Genomic DNA, 18861 nt, shown 5'->3' with positions numbered 1-18861 from the left:
AACATAGCTGGAAGAAACACATTTGTTTGTTGAAGAGATTGCAAGGCAAAGACTTAGGGCAAAGCGGTTTCATAACAAGCATTAAGATACTATGAAGTATATAGGCAGTTAACATAAACCAAAGCAATAATAAAGACATACAAACACCAAGGTTCTCTACTTTGGGTAACGAGCACTACTGGGGACTAGCAACTACGAGTTGTTTTACTTTTAGTATGCACTAACTACGGTTTAATGGTTTTGTTTTTTGTTTTCGGGTTGGTTTCGTTTTGTTGGGTTTTTATATTGGTTAGTGTTAATTGTGGTTTGGGTTTATTGTTCAAATTAAAACTGCAAACGAAATAATATGTAAAAAATATTTATATATGTATGCTGAAAATAGGTAGAAAATTGGTATTTAAACAAGATTTTAAAAATAATAACTAAAGCCTGGGCTATTGCATTGGGGCTGGAAAAGGAAATTTAACCCTACTCCAAAACTAAGAGCTAAATAGAGACTAGGTAATTGTGGGGTATTCTGGGGAAAGTCCCACAAACTCAGCCAGATCAATTTTTAACCGCATATTAGAGTCAGTTAAAAAAGGATCCGATCCTACATAAAATACTGCCTAGGATACAATTGGATATAGGGAAAAGAAATAACAAGAAATAGATGAGTGCGAGTTCGAATGAAGAAAGATTCGTATGCTAGTGTTATAGACAAATCGATAGAATATATATAGATAGAATATATATTGCATATGGTGTCCTATTGCCGACGTCATTTATGCGGAGGAGTATGAGACATAACGCATTGCTCTTCGGCTTGATAAAGCGCGATCGATGGAGTACGATATTTATGGATGCATGTTTGTTGGATGTGATCTGTGATGTACTGCTGACTCTGATTGCATTATTGTGGCTGCTGTCGCTTGAGAACTTAAAGCGATCTCAGCGAAAAATACGTTATATAGAACATAAAACTGAATGCCATGCGCTGCAATATAAGAGATTTGCAAAATAATAATAAATATGATTTGCAAAGTAAATTTGCAGAATGCTTCTTTTGTTTTTTCATTGTGGAAAGCTCACATCTTGGTTAGTCTGATGATATAGAAATTGAGATTTAGGTAGAGACAGAGATAGACAGAAAGAAATAGAAAGACAGCGCGCTGATCAAAATGTCTTAAAAAATCGAAATCAATATCAATAGTACAATACCAAACATGCCACGAACAAAGCTTTTAATTTAGAATTAGAATTTTGCTGTAATTTCTTGCAGTAATTCAGTAATTTCTTGCATTCGCAATTCCGGGTTCGAGATCGGTGTTGATAGAAATTGAAAGAGTACACCTCAAGTGATCTGAGACTTACCCTCTGTTCTGCCGGCAGGAGCAGACCCTTCTCGGCGGCCTTCACTAGGTCGATGTTGTTCTTCGGCTCATTGGCGTCGGTCAGGCGTCCCTCGGAGGCATCGATGAGCCCACTGCTAATGGCAGCCGTCAGTGGCACAATGACCCCAGTGCTGGGGTCACGGACCACTGTCGACGAAGGATCCACCAGACCTGAGCCAATGGCCTCGGCCAGCGTGAACTTGCGGCGCCGGATGATGTCTGGATGCATTTGGAAGGGATCAACTAGGCACCCGTTGGTTGGGTTGTACAAGTTGAAGGTGATGGCTTCTAGCAAACCGAATGAGCGCTTAGGCGTGCAGATCAGGCCACTTTCGTAGGCCTCTTGCAGGGTGCAGAGCTTCGAGGTTTGGGTGTTGAGTACGTTCGCCTTGTTGGCATCCATTAATCCCTTTCGGAAGGCCTCTGGCAAGCGAACCAGCTTGGACTTGGCCAAGTCCTTGACTAGAGCGGAGTCAGGATCCACCACACCCGCACTGGCGGCCTCCTTGAGCGTGTATACCTTGGGCGTCTCGATGACAGTCAGCGAATCGTTTGCGCTATCGTCGCTGGCTGATGCCGCTGGTGCGGATCCAGGTCCACTCGCTGGCACATAAGTCAGCAATCCGGTCTGCAAGTCCAGGCACTTGGACTCGGCCGCCTGGTCAAAGGTGACCGGCTCACGTACGTAAACTATTAATGTGGGATCGAAGGCAAAGTACAGGGCCTTTGGATCCACTAGTGTGCGCTTGGTGGTGTCCACGAGACCGCGTTCCACGGCTACCGAGTAAGGCAGGAACTTAAAGCTATCGAAATCGCGAACGAGCGCGGTCTTGGGATCGATTATGTTGTAACGAATGGCCTCTTCGAGAGACATTTCACGCGGTTTGCTAATCACAACGCTCACGGGTGTTTGACTTAATAATTCGACGCTATCCTGGCGACGCACCACATCATTGCGATCGGTTAGTGGCCTGGTAACGGTAACCAGAATTCCGCGCGAGAGTGCTACGTCGTAGTTATAGGCTGACTTAGACTTGGGATCAAATACTCTACCCTTGGACACATCGATGTCCCCATTCTCAATAGCTTCAGTTAGCGGCAACTCCTTACCAGTAAGTTGGTTTTTGAATACGGTAGTCGCGGGGTCTATGAAACCCGAATGTATGGCTTCGATTAGGTCGAGATATTCGCCGGTTGTTGGATCGCAGAATTTGCCTGTTTCGGCGCGATAAAGTTGTTGACGCAACACGAGTTCAAGGCTGAGGAGGCGACGATTGGAAACAATTAAGCCCTTGGCCCTAGCAGCCTGGAGATCCAACTGTTCCTTGCCCAGATTGTAACAACCCCTAGAGTCATCAATTAACTGCTCCTTGATTGCACTGGCTAGCCGAAGGTACTTGCCGGTCTCATGGTGTTTGACTAAACTGGATGACAGGCTAACTACGTCCTCCACGCAAGCTTCGTTTAGATTAAGCTTGCGATTTGTGACTGGATGCAGAACTTTACGTGTGGACGTTTCATAGAAGCCCATCGACAGTAGTTCGTACAGACCAAAGCCGGCGTTCTCAATGTCCACAATTAGGCCCAGGCTCAAGGCTTCGCCCAGCGGAACAAACGAATTGCTTCCCGGCTCCCGGAAGACACCTTCCCTTCTATTGATGATGCCATTTCTGCAGGTCTCGCTCAGAGTGTACATCTGCTCTGTCTGCTCGTCGAAGTAGCAGGGCAGGTGAGGATTAATCACGAAACTGCGCATGCTCTCGAGTAATGTAATCTGGCGACCAGTTCTGGGATCGCTTAGCTTTCCGGTCTTGTCGTCGAATAGTCCCTGATGAATTGCTCTCTGAATACTGATAGGCGCATTGACATCCATTAGGATTCCAATATCAAAGGCGTGCTTAAGGGTCATAGTCTGGTTGTTATACAGTAGCTTGGAATTTTGGGCATCGATAATGCCGGTGTCTTTAGCGTGGGTTAGGTTTAGCTGCTTGTACAGACCAGTCTTGAAGTCTCTGATCTGCACACTATGCTCGTCCAGTAAATTAGTGTTAAGGGCCTCGGCAAAGTTCAGCTTCTCGCCCGACTTCGGATCGACAAAGTGTCCATCCACCTCATCGTAGACATTCTTCACCACAGCCTCAATAAGACGTAGAGGCTTCTTGGCTTCAACCAAAATACCTCGATCGAATGCTTCCTTAAAGTCAATCGAGTGATCATCGGCATCCCTCACCGTACCATGTTTACTGTCCACGATTCCTGTCTCGGTGGCCACCCCAAATGGAATGATCTGTCCCGAACCCACATTGACGACCGTCGAATCGGGATCGAGGATGCCCCTACGAATGGCACGTTCAGTTGTAAGCTTTTCGCGGGTCACCGTGTTGCTAAATTGACCGGTCTTGGGGTCGTAAAGACCGCGGTAGACAGCATCGGGCAAACTGCGCTTTCGCTTGGGCGGGATGAGAATGCGATTTTCTAAGGCTTCGTGGAGAGACAATTTTGTGGAGGCATATGGGTTAATCACATATCCCTCAATCGGGTCAAGATAACCCTTTGCGATCGCTTCTGTAATGGAAATAATAGACTCTGTCTTGGGGTCTAGCAACACCAGCTCCTCGGGATTAATGAGCTTCTGGGCAATGGCGGTCTTCAGGTCCAACTGCTTGTCGTCAATGGTGAACTTGGCTGTCGAAGGATCGTAAAGACCACGCAGCAGACAATCGACCAGGGACAGTGGCTTTTTGGTGCTTATAAGATAGCCCTTTACGAAGGCCTCGTCGAGACTAATGTTGGGCGAACTTAGTGTTCCTCGAACTGTGTCCAGAAGACCCACCTTGGCCGCCTCCTTGCCCGGCAAAATCTTATCGTGATCGACGTCCTTGACTAACGTCGTTTCTAACTCCACAAAGCCCATTTCAATGGCCTGCTGAAGAAGAATCTCCTCGCCGGTGACAGGATTCAGAACCTTGCCAGTGCTGGGCGTGTAGTATTCCCGCTGAAGTAACTCGGGCAGGCTCCATGTGACGTTGTCGGTTTTCAGCAAACGCTGTTGCACACCGACATCGAAGGGCACCAGAGTGTTGTTCTTGTTGTCTTTGATTTGACCCGTGGCGGGCAGCACCAAATCGTCTTCGATGGCACAATCCAGCTTGACTTCCTTCTTGGTAACAGTATCCACAATCAATGAGATCTTGGGATCAACTAAACCAATTTCAATCGACTTCTGAACATCGACTTGATTTTGACTCTCTGAGTCGAAGAGTTTTCCCGTCTCGGGGTCGTAGAGACCCTTACGAACGGCGGCCTCCAAGGAAATGGGCTTGCGTGCACCGGGCACTAAGAAGCCCAGCTGGAAGGCCAGCTCCATGGGTATCTCTTTGAGCGTCTGAATGTCTATCACTGTGCCCGCCTGCATGTCTACCACCCCCAACTCAATTGCCATACGCAGTGGAATCACCTCACCGCTGACTGGGTCGCGCACCGATATCGACTGAATGTCAAGCTTGCCACTGTTGATGGCCTCAACAATGGAGCAAACCCGACCATCGTCAAGAACCACCTGTCCTGTCTGTGTGTCTATTGTCACGTTCTCGATGCCCGATGGCTTTTGCTCCTCGGGATTGGCTCGGATAATCCATTGGCGGTCAATGCACTCGAAGAATGGGATTTTCTTGCCTGTCTTCGGATCGACCATGTGACCTGTGTGCCTGTCCAGAAGTGGACGCTCCAAAGCTGCTGTAAGAGTCTCGTATTTGCCGGTACTAAAGTTTTTCACCAAAATAGTTTCCGGGTTAAAAACATTCATGTCAAATACCAGCGTATGGAAGGAAATCTTCTGGCCCGTACTAGGATCAATAAAGTATTGATTCTCGGGATCGTAGATGTTGAGTTCATACAGATTCTGAGGCGTCAGTTCCGTGTCTGCGTCTACCAGGTAAGACACCTGTTGCAGAACAATTAGTTTGTCGTCAATGATCTGTACTTCGTCTAATGGGCTCAGCTGCTCCTCCTTGAGTAGCGTGGAAACGGTCTGCGACTGCTGTTCTCCATCTACTATCACCTGACACTCATCGGGGCTAATCAATTTTTGGGAGATGGCATCGCCAATGGCCAGTGTCCTGGGCACTTCTCGCTTCACAGAACTATCCACCAACTCGGCAGGCAGTGTAACTACGTCCCGAGCCTCATCATCGGGAGTGCCCTCAGTGGTGGATGTCGTTGTAGTGGTAGTAGTAGTGGTGACTTTGGTAACTAGTGTAGCGGTGCTGGTGGAACTTATCTCTGTTGGTAATTCTTCGACTGTTTCGGTCACAACTTGTGTTGTGGAGTGTTCTGGCCTAAGTGTCTTTTCTGTGGTTAGGGCATCTACCAAAGCCTTGCCCGCAAGAACTGGTGCTCCTACAATGGCTAAAGCGCCGAGCTTGGCTGCATCCTTGACATTCTGCAAAATTTTGCTGCCATTTTCCGCTGGCTGTTTTCCCTTCTCCTGCTCAATGAAATCAACAATTGATTGATGTTTGTCCGAGGTAGGCTGCGGTTGAACAATTTGCTCAAGATCACTAGGCTGACGCAGTTTTCCCTCATCAACAATTGTTGTCTTGGTGGTAATAGTCTCTGTTGTTTTAGATGTGCTAATTGGTTCAGCTGGGATAGTTTCCACAGGCTCCTGCTCTGGCGTTTTCTTTGCATTATCCACAATATCTACTGGCTTCCTTTCTTCACCTTTAGTTGTCTGCTCAATCTCTGTGGGTTTAACTGGTGATGAAGGCACAGGCTCAATCGAAGGCGCTTCCTTCACTGTCTCCTGGGGCAGGGCTTCCTCACTGCTTGAAGATGTGGTTGTAGTGATAGTTGTTGTTGTTACAGTAGTTTCTGTGATCGTTGGCTCTTCGACAGTGACAACCCTTTCTTCAAGCACTATTTCTCTTGCAGGCTCGGGCTTAGCGGTGTCATCGCTCGTTTCATTCACCTTAATCGGTTCTTGGACGGTTGGTTCCTTAGCTTGCACATCCACAATGTTCTCAGATTTGCTAATCCCAGTTACTTCCTCGACTGTGGGCTGTTCCTCGACTGTTTTTACCGTTGTGGTAATGGTTGTGATAGTTTGGGAACTTGTAACAGGCTCTTCGATTTCTGTTTTAATTTCAGTGATCTTGGTGTCTGAAACTTGATCAACGAATGGAGCCAGTGGTGCTGTGAAGGGGGGCTCAATTTCAGAAATCTCTTCCTTTTTAGCGGTTCTAGGCAATGGTTCTGGCTTTGAAGTAGGTTCACTGGTTGGTGCAGGGGATGGTTCTTTTGGTTTGATCTGTACTGCCTCTGTAGTGTTCTCCTTGTAATCCGGCTCAGGAGTTTGATTTTTCTTAACTGATTCGGTGAATTCAGCATTTTGAGCGGGCTCGGGAGTTAGTTTCTCTTGAACGGGCTTGGGAGATGTCTCCTTTTCAGCTGGCCTGGAACTTGTGTCTTTTGTAACCTCCGGCTCACTCTTTGCTGACGCCACGGAAGATGATTCCTGTATTATCTTTTCTGGCACGGTGTCTGTTTTATTAGTAATCACTGTGATTATGGTTTCAGTTATTTTTGAAACCTCTGTATTATCTTCTGGCACATTACTGGGCTCGACTACCAACGTATTCTCCTTAACCGTGGTCGAGACATTTTCCACCACTACTGGCTCCTGATTTCCTGTTTCCGTTGTTGTACTTGTTGTAGTTATTGTAGTTACTGTTGTGGTGGTCAGAGTGCTCGTTGATTCAACTTCCAAGGGTAGATCTCTTTCTTGTGGCAGCGTATCCGGCTTATCCTGCTGTTTTTCGTTGGCAATAAAGTTGGCAGTCGTGGAGCTAATGAAGTTCTCCGTTTCACTGAGGAGATTATCCACCTCACTTGGCACTTGTTGCGGCTGTAGCTCTTTACGGCGCTCCTGTTCAATAAAGCTGGTTTGAGGTTCATTAGGTTTTGCAGTGGTCTTGGCATCTTCCGTGGGAGATTTCACAGATTTGATAAGACTTTTAACGCCACTTACGATGGCGCCTCCGGCGAGTACAGGAGCTGCGATTACGCCCAGGGCACCCAATTTGGCGGCATCTTTCACATTTTGCAACGTCTTCGAAGGCTCCTTGCTGCCCTTTGTCTCGATTTCACTTACACTTGGAACGGATGAGTCCTTGGTGGATTGAGTAGTGCTGACTACTTGCATCTCCTGCTTGCGAGTATCCGAACTGACCACCACTGTCTGGGTGCGCTCTTCCACAATCACAGTTTGATCGCCGCTGGTAACAACAGCGCCAATCGATTCCGGACTTTCACCAGCTGCTGCTTTTGTCTCCCGAGTTGTGGATTCTTCGCGCAGGATTCCCAGCTCCTTAGCTTCCTCCAAGCTGCACACCTCGCCGGTGTTAACGTTCTGAACTTCATTGTTAGAAATGAGAACGTAGCCTTGCATAAGCTCAATCGTTTTAGTAGTCACCGTGTGCACAGCACGCACCGTCTCCATGATCTCCGTTTTGGGAATAGGTTTCTGGGTAATCACAAAATCTGAGAGATTCTTTACCACCAGAACACCATTTTCCATAGCTTGTCGAAGAGGTATACGTTCACCAGTGGACGGGACAGTCAGGGTTTGGGAAGCCACATCGATGAGGTCTCTCTCCATGGCAGTCACCACCTCGATAGCATCGGGCTTCGGTGAGTATGGAATGGACATGATAAAGTTTTCTTCGATGGCTTGCTTGATTGGAAGTGCTTTCTTTGTACTTGGGTGCAGAACAACACGCTTCGACGGTTCCACAAGGCTCTTTTCCACAGCAACTGGGAATATCATACCCACCGGCGGAATTTCCACCTTGGGTGTTTGCTGATCGTAACTGGGATCGAAAAGCTTGGCTTCAATGGCTTCAGTAATGTTAAGTGTCTTGTTCTTGTAGCTGAATGTGGAATCATCTGCATTGATAATGCCCTTCGTGATCGCCTCCTCTAACGTGCATTTTTCGGGCTTTTGTAGTTTTGAATGCGGATCCAAGACCTCACATACTATGGCCTCATGGATACTAAGAGGATAACCACTCTCCGGATGCACAATAGTCTGTGTTTGTGGATCAATTAATCCCTGACCTGCCAGACGCGGCACAGATAAGCTCTTGGCCAACGGCATGAGAATATGGTTAGTCTGCTCGGAATCAATAATCTTCTGCTCCACTGCTTGCCTCAGATTTAAGACTCTATTGTTTTGAGGATCGATGACCTGACCACGACGTCCATCAATGAGACCCGTGTTTAGCGCCTCAGTTATGTTAACCACCTCTCCTTTGGGATTAGTAAAGTTACTCGTGTTTTCTAGAATGTCACAGGTCTCCTCGTCGATGATTCCCTTACGTAAAGCATCCTTCGGCTTGAGAATGACCTTGCGCATTCTCTGGAGGACCACAACCTTGTCCTCGACTGTTGTCGGTTCACTGTCAAAGGATCTACCGCGATGCAACTGATCCCGGGAGACAATGCCTCGCTCGTAGGCCACCTCCACTGGGATTTGCTCACCAGTTCGTGGATCTGTGACGAAACGCACAGTTCTTAGGGCTCCTTCGGCGGCAACCAATGGAGCACCTACGACACTCAATAGTCCCAATTTTGTTGCAGTGATCAAATCCACCGGTTGTCCCTCAGAATCGAGAATAGTGGCTGTCTTGGGATCGTAAATGGAACGCGCTATCGCCTCGGTGACGGAAATGGGTTCTTTGGTTGTCGGATCCACAATTTTAATTAGCTGCTCGTCTACCAGACCCTGACGGGCGGCGTCGAAGATATTTTCAGTCTCTCCGGTTTGCGTGAAGATTACTAGGGCAGTGGACGGATCATAGATGGCGCCCGGCGCAATTTGTAGGGGCTCTGGAGAGGCGAGCTCTCGTTGGCAGGTGAGCACCTCTACAAACTTGGGCGGGGCATCCTTCAGGGGCGTGGAGACCTCCAACACATCCGGAATGTTGTTTACCTTAGTGATGCGAAGAATTGTCTTTTGGTTGGCACCTCTCGTAGCCGGTACAGTTTCCAGAATGATCTTACTCTCGTCAATGGCACTGCGCATGCCCTGCACCTGTTTTCTGCTATTCGTATAGTTGCCATAACTGTCCAAAATATCACGTTCGAAGGCTGACTGCACGGAGATCTTGTCGTCAGTGCTAGGATCAATTACTGAAAGCGATAGATTGTTAATAATCTGCTTGTTGATGCACTCCTCAAAGTTGACCAATCGATCTGTGCCTTGCACATGGAACACTCCCGTGTCTGGATTAAACAGACGCTGCTCAATGGCGTCCTTTAGTCGCCATCCTCCTGGAGGCAGCTCCATGATCTGACGCTCTGTTACATTTTGTTCGATATAGCTGGACTTTTCCAAATTAATAAATTCGGAGACCACACGATGCGGCTTTACTAGTTCCTGGGAAATAGGAATCTCCACCGACTTCTCGACGTACTTGGTGTGCTGCGTGTTTAGCTTGATGGGCTCTGCTTCCGGTATGATTTGCTTGGTCACAATGGTAATAGTGGATTTTGTTTTTTTCCTATTTGTTGGCTCCGGAACTGTTTGATTGCTATCGGGAACTAACAAGCCATAGTTAAGGGCCTGCTGCACTGAGTAAATATTGCCCGTTTTGGGGTCTTTGAAGAGTTGTCTCTCCTCGTCGATGAAACCTTGCCGTACTGCCTCCGTGAAGGTGAGCAAGACACTGTCGGCTGGCTCCTGGGAACCAGCCCTGATTGTCACATAACGATTGATCGTCCGGGTCACTGTTTCCGTGGTCAAAGTGATATTGAGCAAACTACTTAGTAGGAGAGCACCCTCCGGAGTGATAAACTTCCGCTCGATGGCGGTGTCCAGGGGCACCGTCTCCCCGGTCTTGGGATCCAAAAGGTAACCAGTCTTCGGGTCAATCAGATTGTGATAGACCAAATCAAAGACACTAAGCTCATTGCCACTGGCATTCTGAACACCAATGCCGCGGCTAAACATCTCGTACACCTCCTGGCGCACCAGTCCCTCGCTAACGGCCACCTCTAGTGGCACCAGACTATCCCTACCCGTCTCTAAGGCAAAGCCCGTGCTCTTGCGACGCAAAAGGTCGCGCGAGAGGGCCACATTAAAGCTTACATAGTCATTGCTCCTCAGATCCTTGAACCCGTCAATATCGAAGATCGAACGCTGCGCTACCGAGCTAATAAGGCCGCGTTCCACCGCCTCCGGAATGCTGATCAGCTCACCGGTCATAAAGTCGCGGTACTTGCTCTCTGCCGGCAAAACAATGCCGTCGGCAATGGCCTCCTGAAGGGTGACCAATTCACCCTTACGTTTGGTGATGCACTTGAGCAAATTACCGTCGAGTACACCGGCCTCGATGGCCTGCATAATGCTCAACTTTTCGCGTCGCATGGGACTCGTGATCTGGCCCTGTTTATCGAGCAGGTTCAGATCGCAGATGTCCTTTAGCGTGTACGGTTTCACGATCAACTGACGGTTGCGCGCCTCTGCGAAGGTTAACTTCTCCTTGGTCACCTCGTTCACGTACCGACCCGTTTTGGCATTTAGAACGCCCGACTGCAGTGCCTCCTGCAGTGTGATCTTCGCATCGCGTTTCGCGTCCACCACTTCGCGAACACTCGCGTCTATTAGTTGATTGGCAATGGCCGAGTCCAGCCGGAACTTGTCGCCGGAGTTGCGATCCGCTATCCAGCCGGCGCCATCGACCAGGCCATGCGCAATCGCATCGCTCAGGCACAGCGCATTCGACTTGATTGTCACCGACTCGTGCCGGATGAGGTAGCCACGCTCGTAGGCCTCCGCCAGGCTGATCGTCTGTCCGGACTTGACGCGATACAGGCCGGTCTTGGTGTCCACACTCCCCGCGGTAATGGCGTCGGCAATGTTGCGGGGATTCTCGGGAGAGCCCAGCTCTCCGGACGTTTGCTCTACGGTGACCGTGTTGTTTACCTTGATCCGCTTCTCGGCCGTCTCGTAACCGGATTCCGCTTCGCTAATCTCGCGCTGAATAACCTCCAGGAGCGACAGCTCCCGTCCGCTTGCATCTCGGCCGGCACCGGGTTCAAGCAATTGCTTCGCCAGCTGCAAGTCGATCAGTCCTTGCTCGGCAGCCTGTTCCAGCGTGATGCGACGATCACCCACCAGCATCTCGCCAGTGCGCACGTCCAGAATGCGAAGCTGGATGGCTTCCCCGATGGTCAGAACGCGACCCGTACGCGGATCGCGTATTCCGGCAATATCCAGCACGGAATGGCCACCCAGCTGTTGAGAGCGCTTGAGCGTTCGGATTTCATTGAATTGGATCTGCGATTGAGGCAGGCTAGCAGTGCTAACCTCCTGACTAGCGGCATCCAAGCCATCGCTACTGTAGACGCTCTTCGTGGAGCTTTTCGTTGTCTTCGTTGAGCTGATTCTGAAAGGATTGGATTGGAACTTTAATAGAGCATGGTGGCATTTAATTTTAACACAAACTTAGACATTTATACATGTTTATGTTTATACATATATAATTGAATAATATTAAATAAAGGAATGTGTGTACAACCGGAAACAGTCGATTTCGTTCTTTCTGGAGATTATTATTCATTCCAAATATTTTTACTATATATCATATACTTACTGTGTGGTGCTGTAGGTAGTGGTGTAGAGATCCTCCTGGCGCGCAGCGTAGCCATCGCCAGTTGGCACGCTGCCCGCACTGAAGTCAACCCTAAAGGTCTTGAGCGGTTTCTGTAGACTCTCAGCGTATTGCTAAATGCCAAATGAAAGCAATTTCGGTTAGTAAAAGTTAACAACCTACTGGGCAGGCAAATTAAACTCGGTTCGTTGAAATCTTTGCGAGGAGATAGCGGGGCAGCAGGGAAGGGGGGATAGATGAAGTATTACCTGAAACTCGAACGCAAAGTCGTAGTCACTTTCCTCTGCCACTTGGACAGTCGTGGTTTGGGTTTTGGATTTGGTTTTAGTCGCCTTGCGACCCGATCTATGCTGAGGCATGTCTAAGGCTTTCGTTTGGTTCAGTTCGACAAAGTCATAGTCAGCAATTGGTATTTGTTTCGTTGGCTTAGGGGCTTCTTGAATGCACTGCGCGAGATTTAATTGTGACAAATACAATTAGAGATTTACGAGCTAAGATTTTTAGAAAGACGCGTCACTTTGAAGTTGCCGTAAAGTCTCAAACTTTTTTTGTGGAATGTTTATGGCATGCGTGAGCGTGATTTGATATGGCCGCGAGATAAAGTCACCGGCGATAAAGCAACTAAAAATACTTCCAAGATTGTCGAAAGACATAAACACAACAATTTTACGGTAGTCGTCACTGGACTTCTAGTATTAATCGGCCCTTAATACAGCCCTATACTACATTGTTTGTTGATTCACTTAAATCATTCACTGGATTCGGTTCTTTGGGTCACACACAAGGATACATTTTTATCAGCCCCGCACCGTCGCACACAAATCACACGAAGCACATATGTATAGTTAAGTGAAAACAAAAAAAACGAAAAAACGCACACAAAAAGCAAACCCATAGCCTTTATGAAAATAGAAATGACGCTATATAGGGAGAAGGCCTCAATCGCTCTGCAAATATGTAGTGCAAACTCTCTCAAGAGGCCCGAACCATAAAAAAAAAAAATAAATGGGTGATTACCCGGAAAGAGTTGGGGATCCGGAGTGCGTCTTATCGAAGGGATCTGGTAATTTAATTTTTATCTTTATTGACCATTTGGCAGAGTCAGTGATTCAATGGCAAATGACTGACATATGGCTGCAGGTCGTAGCCCCAACTTGCACTTGCATTGACGTCATACATATAACTTTGAAAGAGGGCTGCAAATGAAGTCATTGAATGCGAGTCTACAAAGTGATCAACGTTTATGATTTGCATTTTCAAAATAAACAACTAATCTGCTGTTGCTGTTGCTGTTGATATTCAAGGTTGCCCTAGAGTTGGTAAAAGCAACAAATAAATTATAATTAACAAAACACACACCGACACACACTTAGACAGTTAATACGAGTACGAGAACAATGATGTCATCAGAGTGGCGAATATTTGATTATAAATGAAACAAGTTTGTCGAGCGCCCGCACAGCGAGCAACTAAAGCTGAACTAAAGCACAAATTGATTCCCTATGAAGTGGGGTTTCATAAGCAAGCAGATTAAACAGATTCTTGGCCCTAATCGGCTGCGATGCGCTTGACACTGATAACATGACTAATACGCCACGTTGTGCCGGCTTTAAATGGGGGTAAGAGCGCCCAAACGAGAGAGGAAAAGCTCCAACGAGAGCGTGCAGCACGCAGCATGCAGCCTGCAATGGGACCTCGCCTTTGTGGCACAACGAAAATAGGCGCCTGCCTTTTGCTTCAGTGGAGGCAAAGACCCCAAAACGCTCGCTTTCATTCCTGATTTATCGTTAGAATGCCTCTAAAAATATATATATGCAAAGGCACACGGAGGCATCTAGTTTAATCGATAAAATCAAAGGGAAAGTGCACGGTAGGCGAACAACCAAACACTCTTCCACCGGCATTCCGGTGTTTCCTGGGAAACCGATCGCTCATTTCAAAGCATCACATCATTACTGATGGATTGCACCTCATAGATTAGATAAGCGCCAGCCCTGACACTCCCGCGATCCTCTTGTTGATAGGAAGTCATAATTCACGCTAGTCAGCTAGCAATCGAGCGGCAGAGTTTCCACGATTTTTGGCTTTTCGTTTTAAGTGCAGCATTTTATGGTTTTATGCAACTTATAATGACCCTAAACGTGCTGACTCACTACGGAATTTCAGTCATAGATTTTCATTTTCTCGCTTTTTTGTGTGTGCGCTTTCATTAACACCAAAACAGACGGCCGAAAATATCAACATTCCGATTCTTGCGACATGTTCAAGGCTATATTAATAATGTATTTCTTTTATTTTCGTTTTCACACTCTTCTGTTTGCGTTTCGGTTATATTCGAGTTGTTGCAAAGCACTCGACCAGTGACTTCATTTCGGGCTATAATAGAACTCTTTGCGACACAAATTCAAACGTGGGTCGATGGCGGCAGCGAATTTAAATTTCTATTAACAAAATAAAAGCAGACCAATGCGACACGGTTCGCATTTAATTGAAATTTAAGGCACCACGACAACGACACGGACACACTTTCTATCCGGCCGTATATGTGACATCATGTCTGCCCATGCGGCGGATGAGCAATATTCTCTACTTGAGTTTGGGAAGTTATTTGCTTGTTTAGTTATCACAACTATTCACTCATAATTACACGCTCGATTCGAATTCAAATTCCATAGACTTCGAATGCCAACAAAACCGGAGGTTTTAAAGGTTTTGGCCTTTGTTAAATTTCGTTCACCGGCAGCAAGGCGGCACACACAGCGGATACGCGACGTTACACAACCACGTCGCTTTCGGTACTGAATGGAGCAGCGCCACTCCGAGAACCAATTGGCCAAGTGGAGAGCGAGCGAGCTTTTTGAGATTCAGAGAAACAATTGCCACAGAGAGAGGGAGAGAGAGAGAGGGAGCTTACAAATGCCGGCTAGTTTTCGGTGAGCATTCCCCAGCTGTTGCGCCAAAACATTATAAACAATCTATTTACAAAGGCCTGAAATGAGGGAGATTGGGCATGGAAAGGGCAGGGAGTTCGCAACTGGAGTTGGCTCCAAATTAAAGTCGAAAACAATACACGGAAGTCGAGAACATAGTATCAGAAGAAAAGATGAAACCAGTTTGTGCCGCCATCTAACCTTCTAAATAACTTATTTCGCTTTTCAGTCTAGTTAAGCCAGCGGAGCTTCTGCGCCCGCCCCTGCTATGCATATCAAGTTGGCTTGAAGGCGAAGTGGTAATGGAGCAGTTATGATGTCACTCCAACGCTCGAGGCGAAGGCAACACCTTCGGAAAGCCTCAATAGAGCCCAAAACAACAAATTCGGATTACTTTGAAATGGATCAAGTACATGGAAAAAAATTTGGGGCTAAGATCTTTAGCCAATTCAATTCAACAATGATAGCATGGAGTTTTACAATTTTTATATTTTGTCCTTTAACCAAATACGTTCCTTTTTAATTTATACATACATCTTAAATGAATACATCTTTAAATTTTCTTAGTATCTTTGGCTTTTCTCACTGTAGTATTTATGATGCTGTTCGTTACGGCATAAAGTCTCAATAGAGAATTAGCAAAAGTTGATTGAACTTATGTTTACACCATGTACGGCGATCTGAACTCCACTGGAACAATATGGTAATTGCCTCCTAAATATTTGCAAACAAATATTTTCGAAGCAGTCACAATCTGGTTGGTTAATAGGATTCTTAATTGAATTTCTGAGATGGAGCGGCTAGGAAATAAACAAATGAAGAACCAGTTGAACAAAAATAGTCAATATAAGAGGGAACTGGAATCCAAAAAAATACAAGAGAAGTTGACAGATGGCGACAAAGATGTTGATGACGTTCCCTGGCATTGAAATTCGAGTATGTAGGAACCCATATGAATGCTGGGGCCTCATTAATATTTATAGAATTCGACGTCGTCATTATTAAATTCGAATCTGTCACCCATTTGCCTAATTGGTCAGGCACATGACAATGTCTATCGTTTTTGTTCCTCTTTGAATTGAAACTCCTGACATAATGCAATGGTTATAAATAAATTTGATACATTAAACAAATTACTGCATCAGTCGACAGCGCCGATCAACGACGGTCACGATGACAGAAAAAAATAGTTTAAATTTTTATAAATTAATCAAGTTGTGATTTATGGCGGCAACACTTCAAGCCATTGACGGTATGTTTGGTCAATTCGCCATCTAATGTGATGTCATAATGTCGCTGCTTCTGCCGTCAGTGTGCACCGATTCTGAAGGTTAATTCAATAATACCAACCGCCGGGCATTAGGAGCGGTAACAGATACAAATACAGATACAGATAGAAACAGGCACAGATGGAGGGGGAGGAGGAGGAGATACAATGATACCACAGAGACGTACGTATTTGCATTTGAAAACTCGACTTGACTTGTAGAAAACGAAAGCATAAAAACTCGTTTGCTGAACTTGAACCCCGCTTTACGCGGCGATTACGAAACAATTGAATACTTTGCGCCTAACCCCAGCCAACGAGGTAAACAAACAAAACAAAAATAGACCCTGACGTCACCACCTCGCAAAGATCCTTCCAACGGGAAAGGGTCACCTGGATTACTCACCAGACCATCGCTGCCATTGACTTCGATTGCAGTTTTTAGCCTCTGCGACAGTTGTTCCAGCAATCTGTCGTACTTCGTATTCAGGTTGTCCAGACGTTGGCTGTAATACTGTGTGGCGCCCGGATCGCTATCCGCCGGCCGGAGATCCCGGCGAGGCGGCGAGAACGACGGACGGGCCTCGACCAGCCAGTCCACGAAGCGCAGGCATTTGCTATCGTAGATCTGCTCCCGAAGGTCAGGGTCCCACGTTGACATTGTTGTTTGATTGGTTGGTTGGGTTGGTTAATTTCGGTTAAATGTTAGTAATTTTGTGTGTTAAACAAATTTGGTTTTATTTTTCAGGAGGCAAGGAAAGGGGGATTGTTGATATATTTAGTGCTTTTTATTTTATCGATTAATCAATACAAAATTACTTTTTGGTAAAATTGCTTTTTAATTAGTTTGTTTTGTAAGTTTGGTTGGTTTGTTGTTTGGTTGTTTTGGTTGTTTGTTTGGTTGCTTGTGTGTTTAAGTTTGTTTTTGTCAGGTTGTTTCTGTTCCACCCAAGTGTTATTGACGCACCTTTTACCCGCAAGATAACTAAGAATTGGAGCTTACAGTCCGGTAAATGGTTTAAAAAGCATTAAATATATTGGAGATTCGGTAGAGAAACAGCTAAGAGGTGTATAGGGCTACAAAGTGTTTTCTTTACGAAAAGGGAGGGATTTCGGTGTTCGTTCGAAATATCCACAATCACTCGACACAGTCATACGTAAAGTGCTGGCACTCGGCCACCAACTGACCTATCGCAACCCAACTTTGGCTAGGCCTAGTCCATCGAATCGTATGACAAGCGATCGAGTTGCACATGGAATGTGCATCTGGAACCCGCGGATGCCGGGTTACGATGGGTCAGCCGTTTTCAGATCAATCACACCGCATCAGGCATTCAAATTTTTACCTTGGCTTCGCGTATAAGTCGTCCTCCAGCCACGTTGACATTTTCGATTTTTGGTTTTCGTTCGATTGCAGCTCCGAGCAGTTTCTATAGGTTGCGAGGGGTATTTTTGGTGTTCGACATTTTTTGAGGATTTTTAAATCGATTTGGTTGTTTTTTTTTTATAATTTGATCATTTTGTGTTGATTTATAGGGTGTGTAATATTTGATTGTTGTGTGAAAAAGTTTAAACATTTTTTTGGTTTGGTGAAAATACAAAAATTAGACAAAAATACATATACAATTAGTTTTCAACTACAAATACGATAATACTGGGTGAATAAATATATAATGTAGGTGCCCATATCATTTGATATCGGACTATGTATGTATAGGTGCAGCTTATAATTCTAAGGGGACCAGACTACAAACATAAAAGTAGGTAAGTTTCAAAACTACTACACAAATTTGGTATCAATTTACAGTGTCGTGGGACGGGGGAATATCGCTACAGTTTACTTATATGGGTATTGTTGTGTAGGTGGTCGATTTGGCCACATTTGGAGGTCCGTCTGCTGTGTATATATATGTACATATGGTATGCTTATGTGGGTGGTGACCAGCACTACATGTCAAAGACTGCTGTTGGATTAGACAAGAACTACTGCTAGAATACGGACGAGGGACTGGAGATTTGCTCTCTGCTTGTGGGGACAGTTAACAAATGGAAATGTAGTACAAAAACAAAATACAAAATAGATAAACACATATAAAATATATATAGGAGTACGGAGACGTGTCCAACACCGGCAGGTTTAATACCAACAAAAAATAGGAGCAACAACTGTGGGAGCAAACTACTTTGGACGCGGGTCAATGGCTACTACGGTTTCCATTTATAGGCTATGTATATATACTTTGTGTTTGGCCTGCGAAGGAAGATCTCTGGATGAGACCCTATAGGGCAGCTAAAACTCGGAAAAACTGTACAAGGATCTATGTAGATCTAGAGCTAGAGACTATCGCTTATCGAAATGCTAATCTCGTTTTTTACAGGGGCAACGTCTTTGTACTCACGTCTAGTTCGTACGCCGAAGTGGCGGTAGGCATGGCGGACAGTCCCTGCGTGGTGCCATCCACCCATGATTCCTCCACTTGCACGCTCGACTGGAGATTCTTCATCAGCCCGATAGCCGTCTCGCATGAGCGCATTCTGAAAAAGCAAAGTAACACGTTGTTAGAGAGGCAGGTTCATCTCCATCTGTGGTCGCCAATGAGGCGACACCCGCACAGAAA

At 46.1% G+C, this 18861-nt stretch overlaps 1 protein-coding gene across 30 annotated transcripts in view; it reads right to left on the bottom strand.

The window, feature by feature from the left end:
- LOC122613623 (microtubule-actin cross-linking factor 1) overlaps positions 1-18861 on the bottom strand; it is a 68471-nt gene that overhangs the window by 18434 nt on the left and 31176 nt on the right. For 21 of the 30 annotated variants that reach the window (XR_006325699.1, XM_043787885.1, XM_043787896.1 and 18 more), the window contains 5 exons: positions 18643-18778; positions 17590-17673; positions 16650-16871; positions 12029-12159; positions 1354-11821 (listed from right to left, as the gene is read on the bottom strand). Coding sequence is in view for 29 of the 30 variants with exons in the window: in XM_043787885.1 (XP_043643820.1) it covers positions 1354-11821; positions 12029-12159; positions 16650-16871; positions 17590-17673; positions 18643-18778 (11041 nt within the window). In the remaining variant the exon portion in view is untranslated. Of the gene's footprint in view, positions 1-1353; positions 11822-12028; positions 12160-12294; positions 12493-14693; positions 14823-16649; positions 16872-17589; positions 17674-18642; positions 18779-18861 lie in introns of those variants that run through there. The other 9 variants (XM_043787891.1, XM_043787889.1, XM_043787890.1 and 6 more) reach the window with 4 other exon arrangements.

The sequence above is a fragment of the Drosophila teissieri genome, chromosome 2R, assembly GCF_016746235.2.
Source record: "Drosophila teissieri strain GT53w chromosome 2R, Prin_Dtei_1.1, whole genome shotgun sequence".
In the NCBI taxonomy this organism is placed as follows: Eukaryota; Metazoa; Arthropoda; class Insecta; order Diptera; family Drosophilidae; genus Drosophila; species Drosophila teissieri.
Note: the sequence above shows the minus strand (reverse complement) of the source record. Positions and strands in the feature narration are given on the sequence as shown.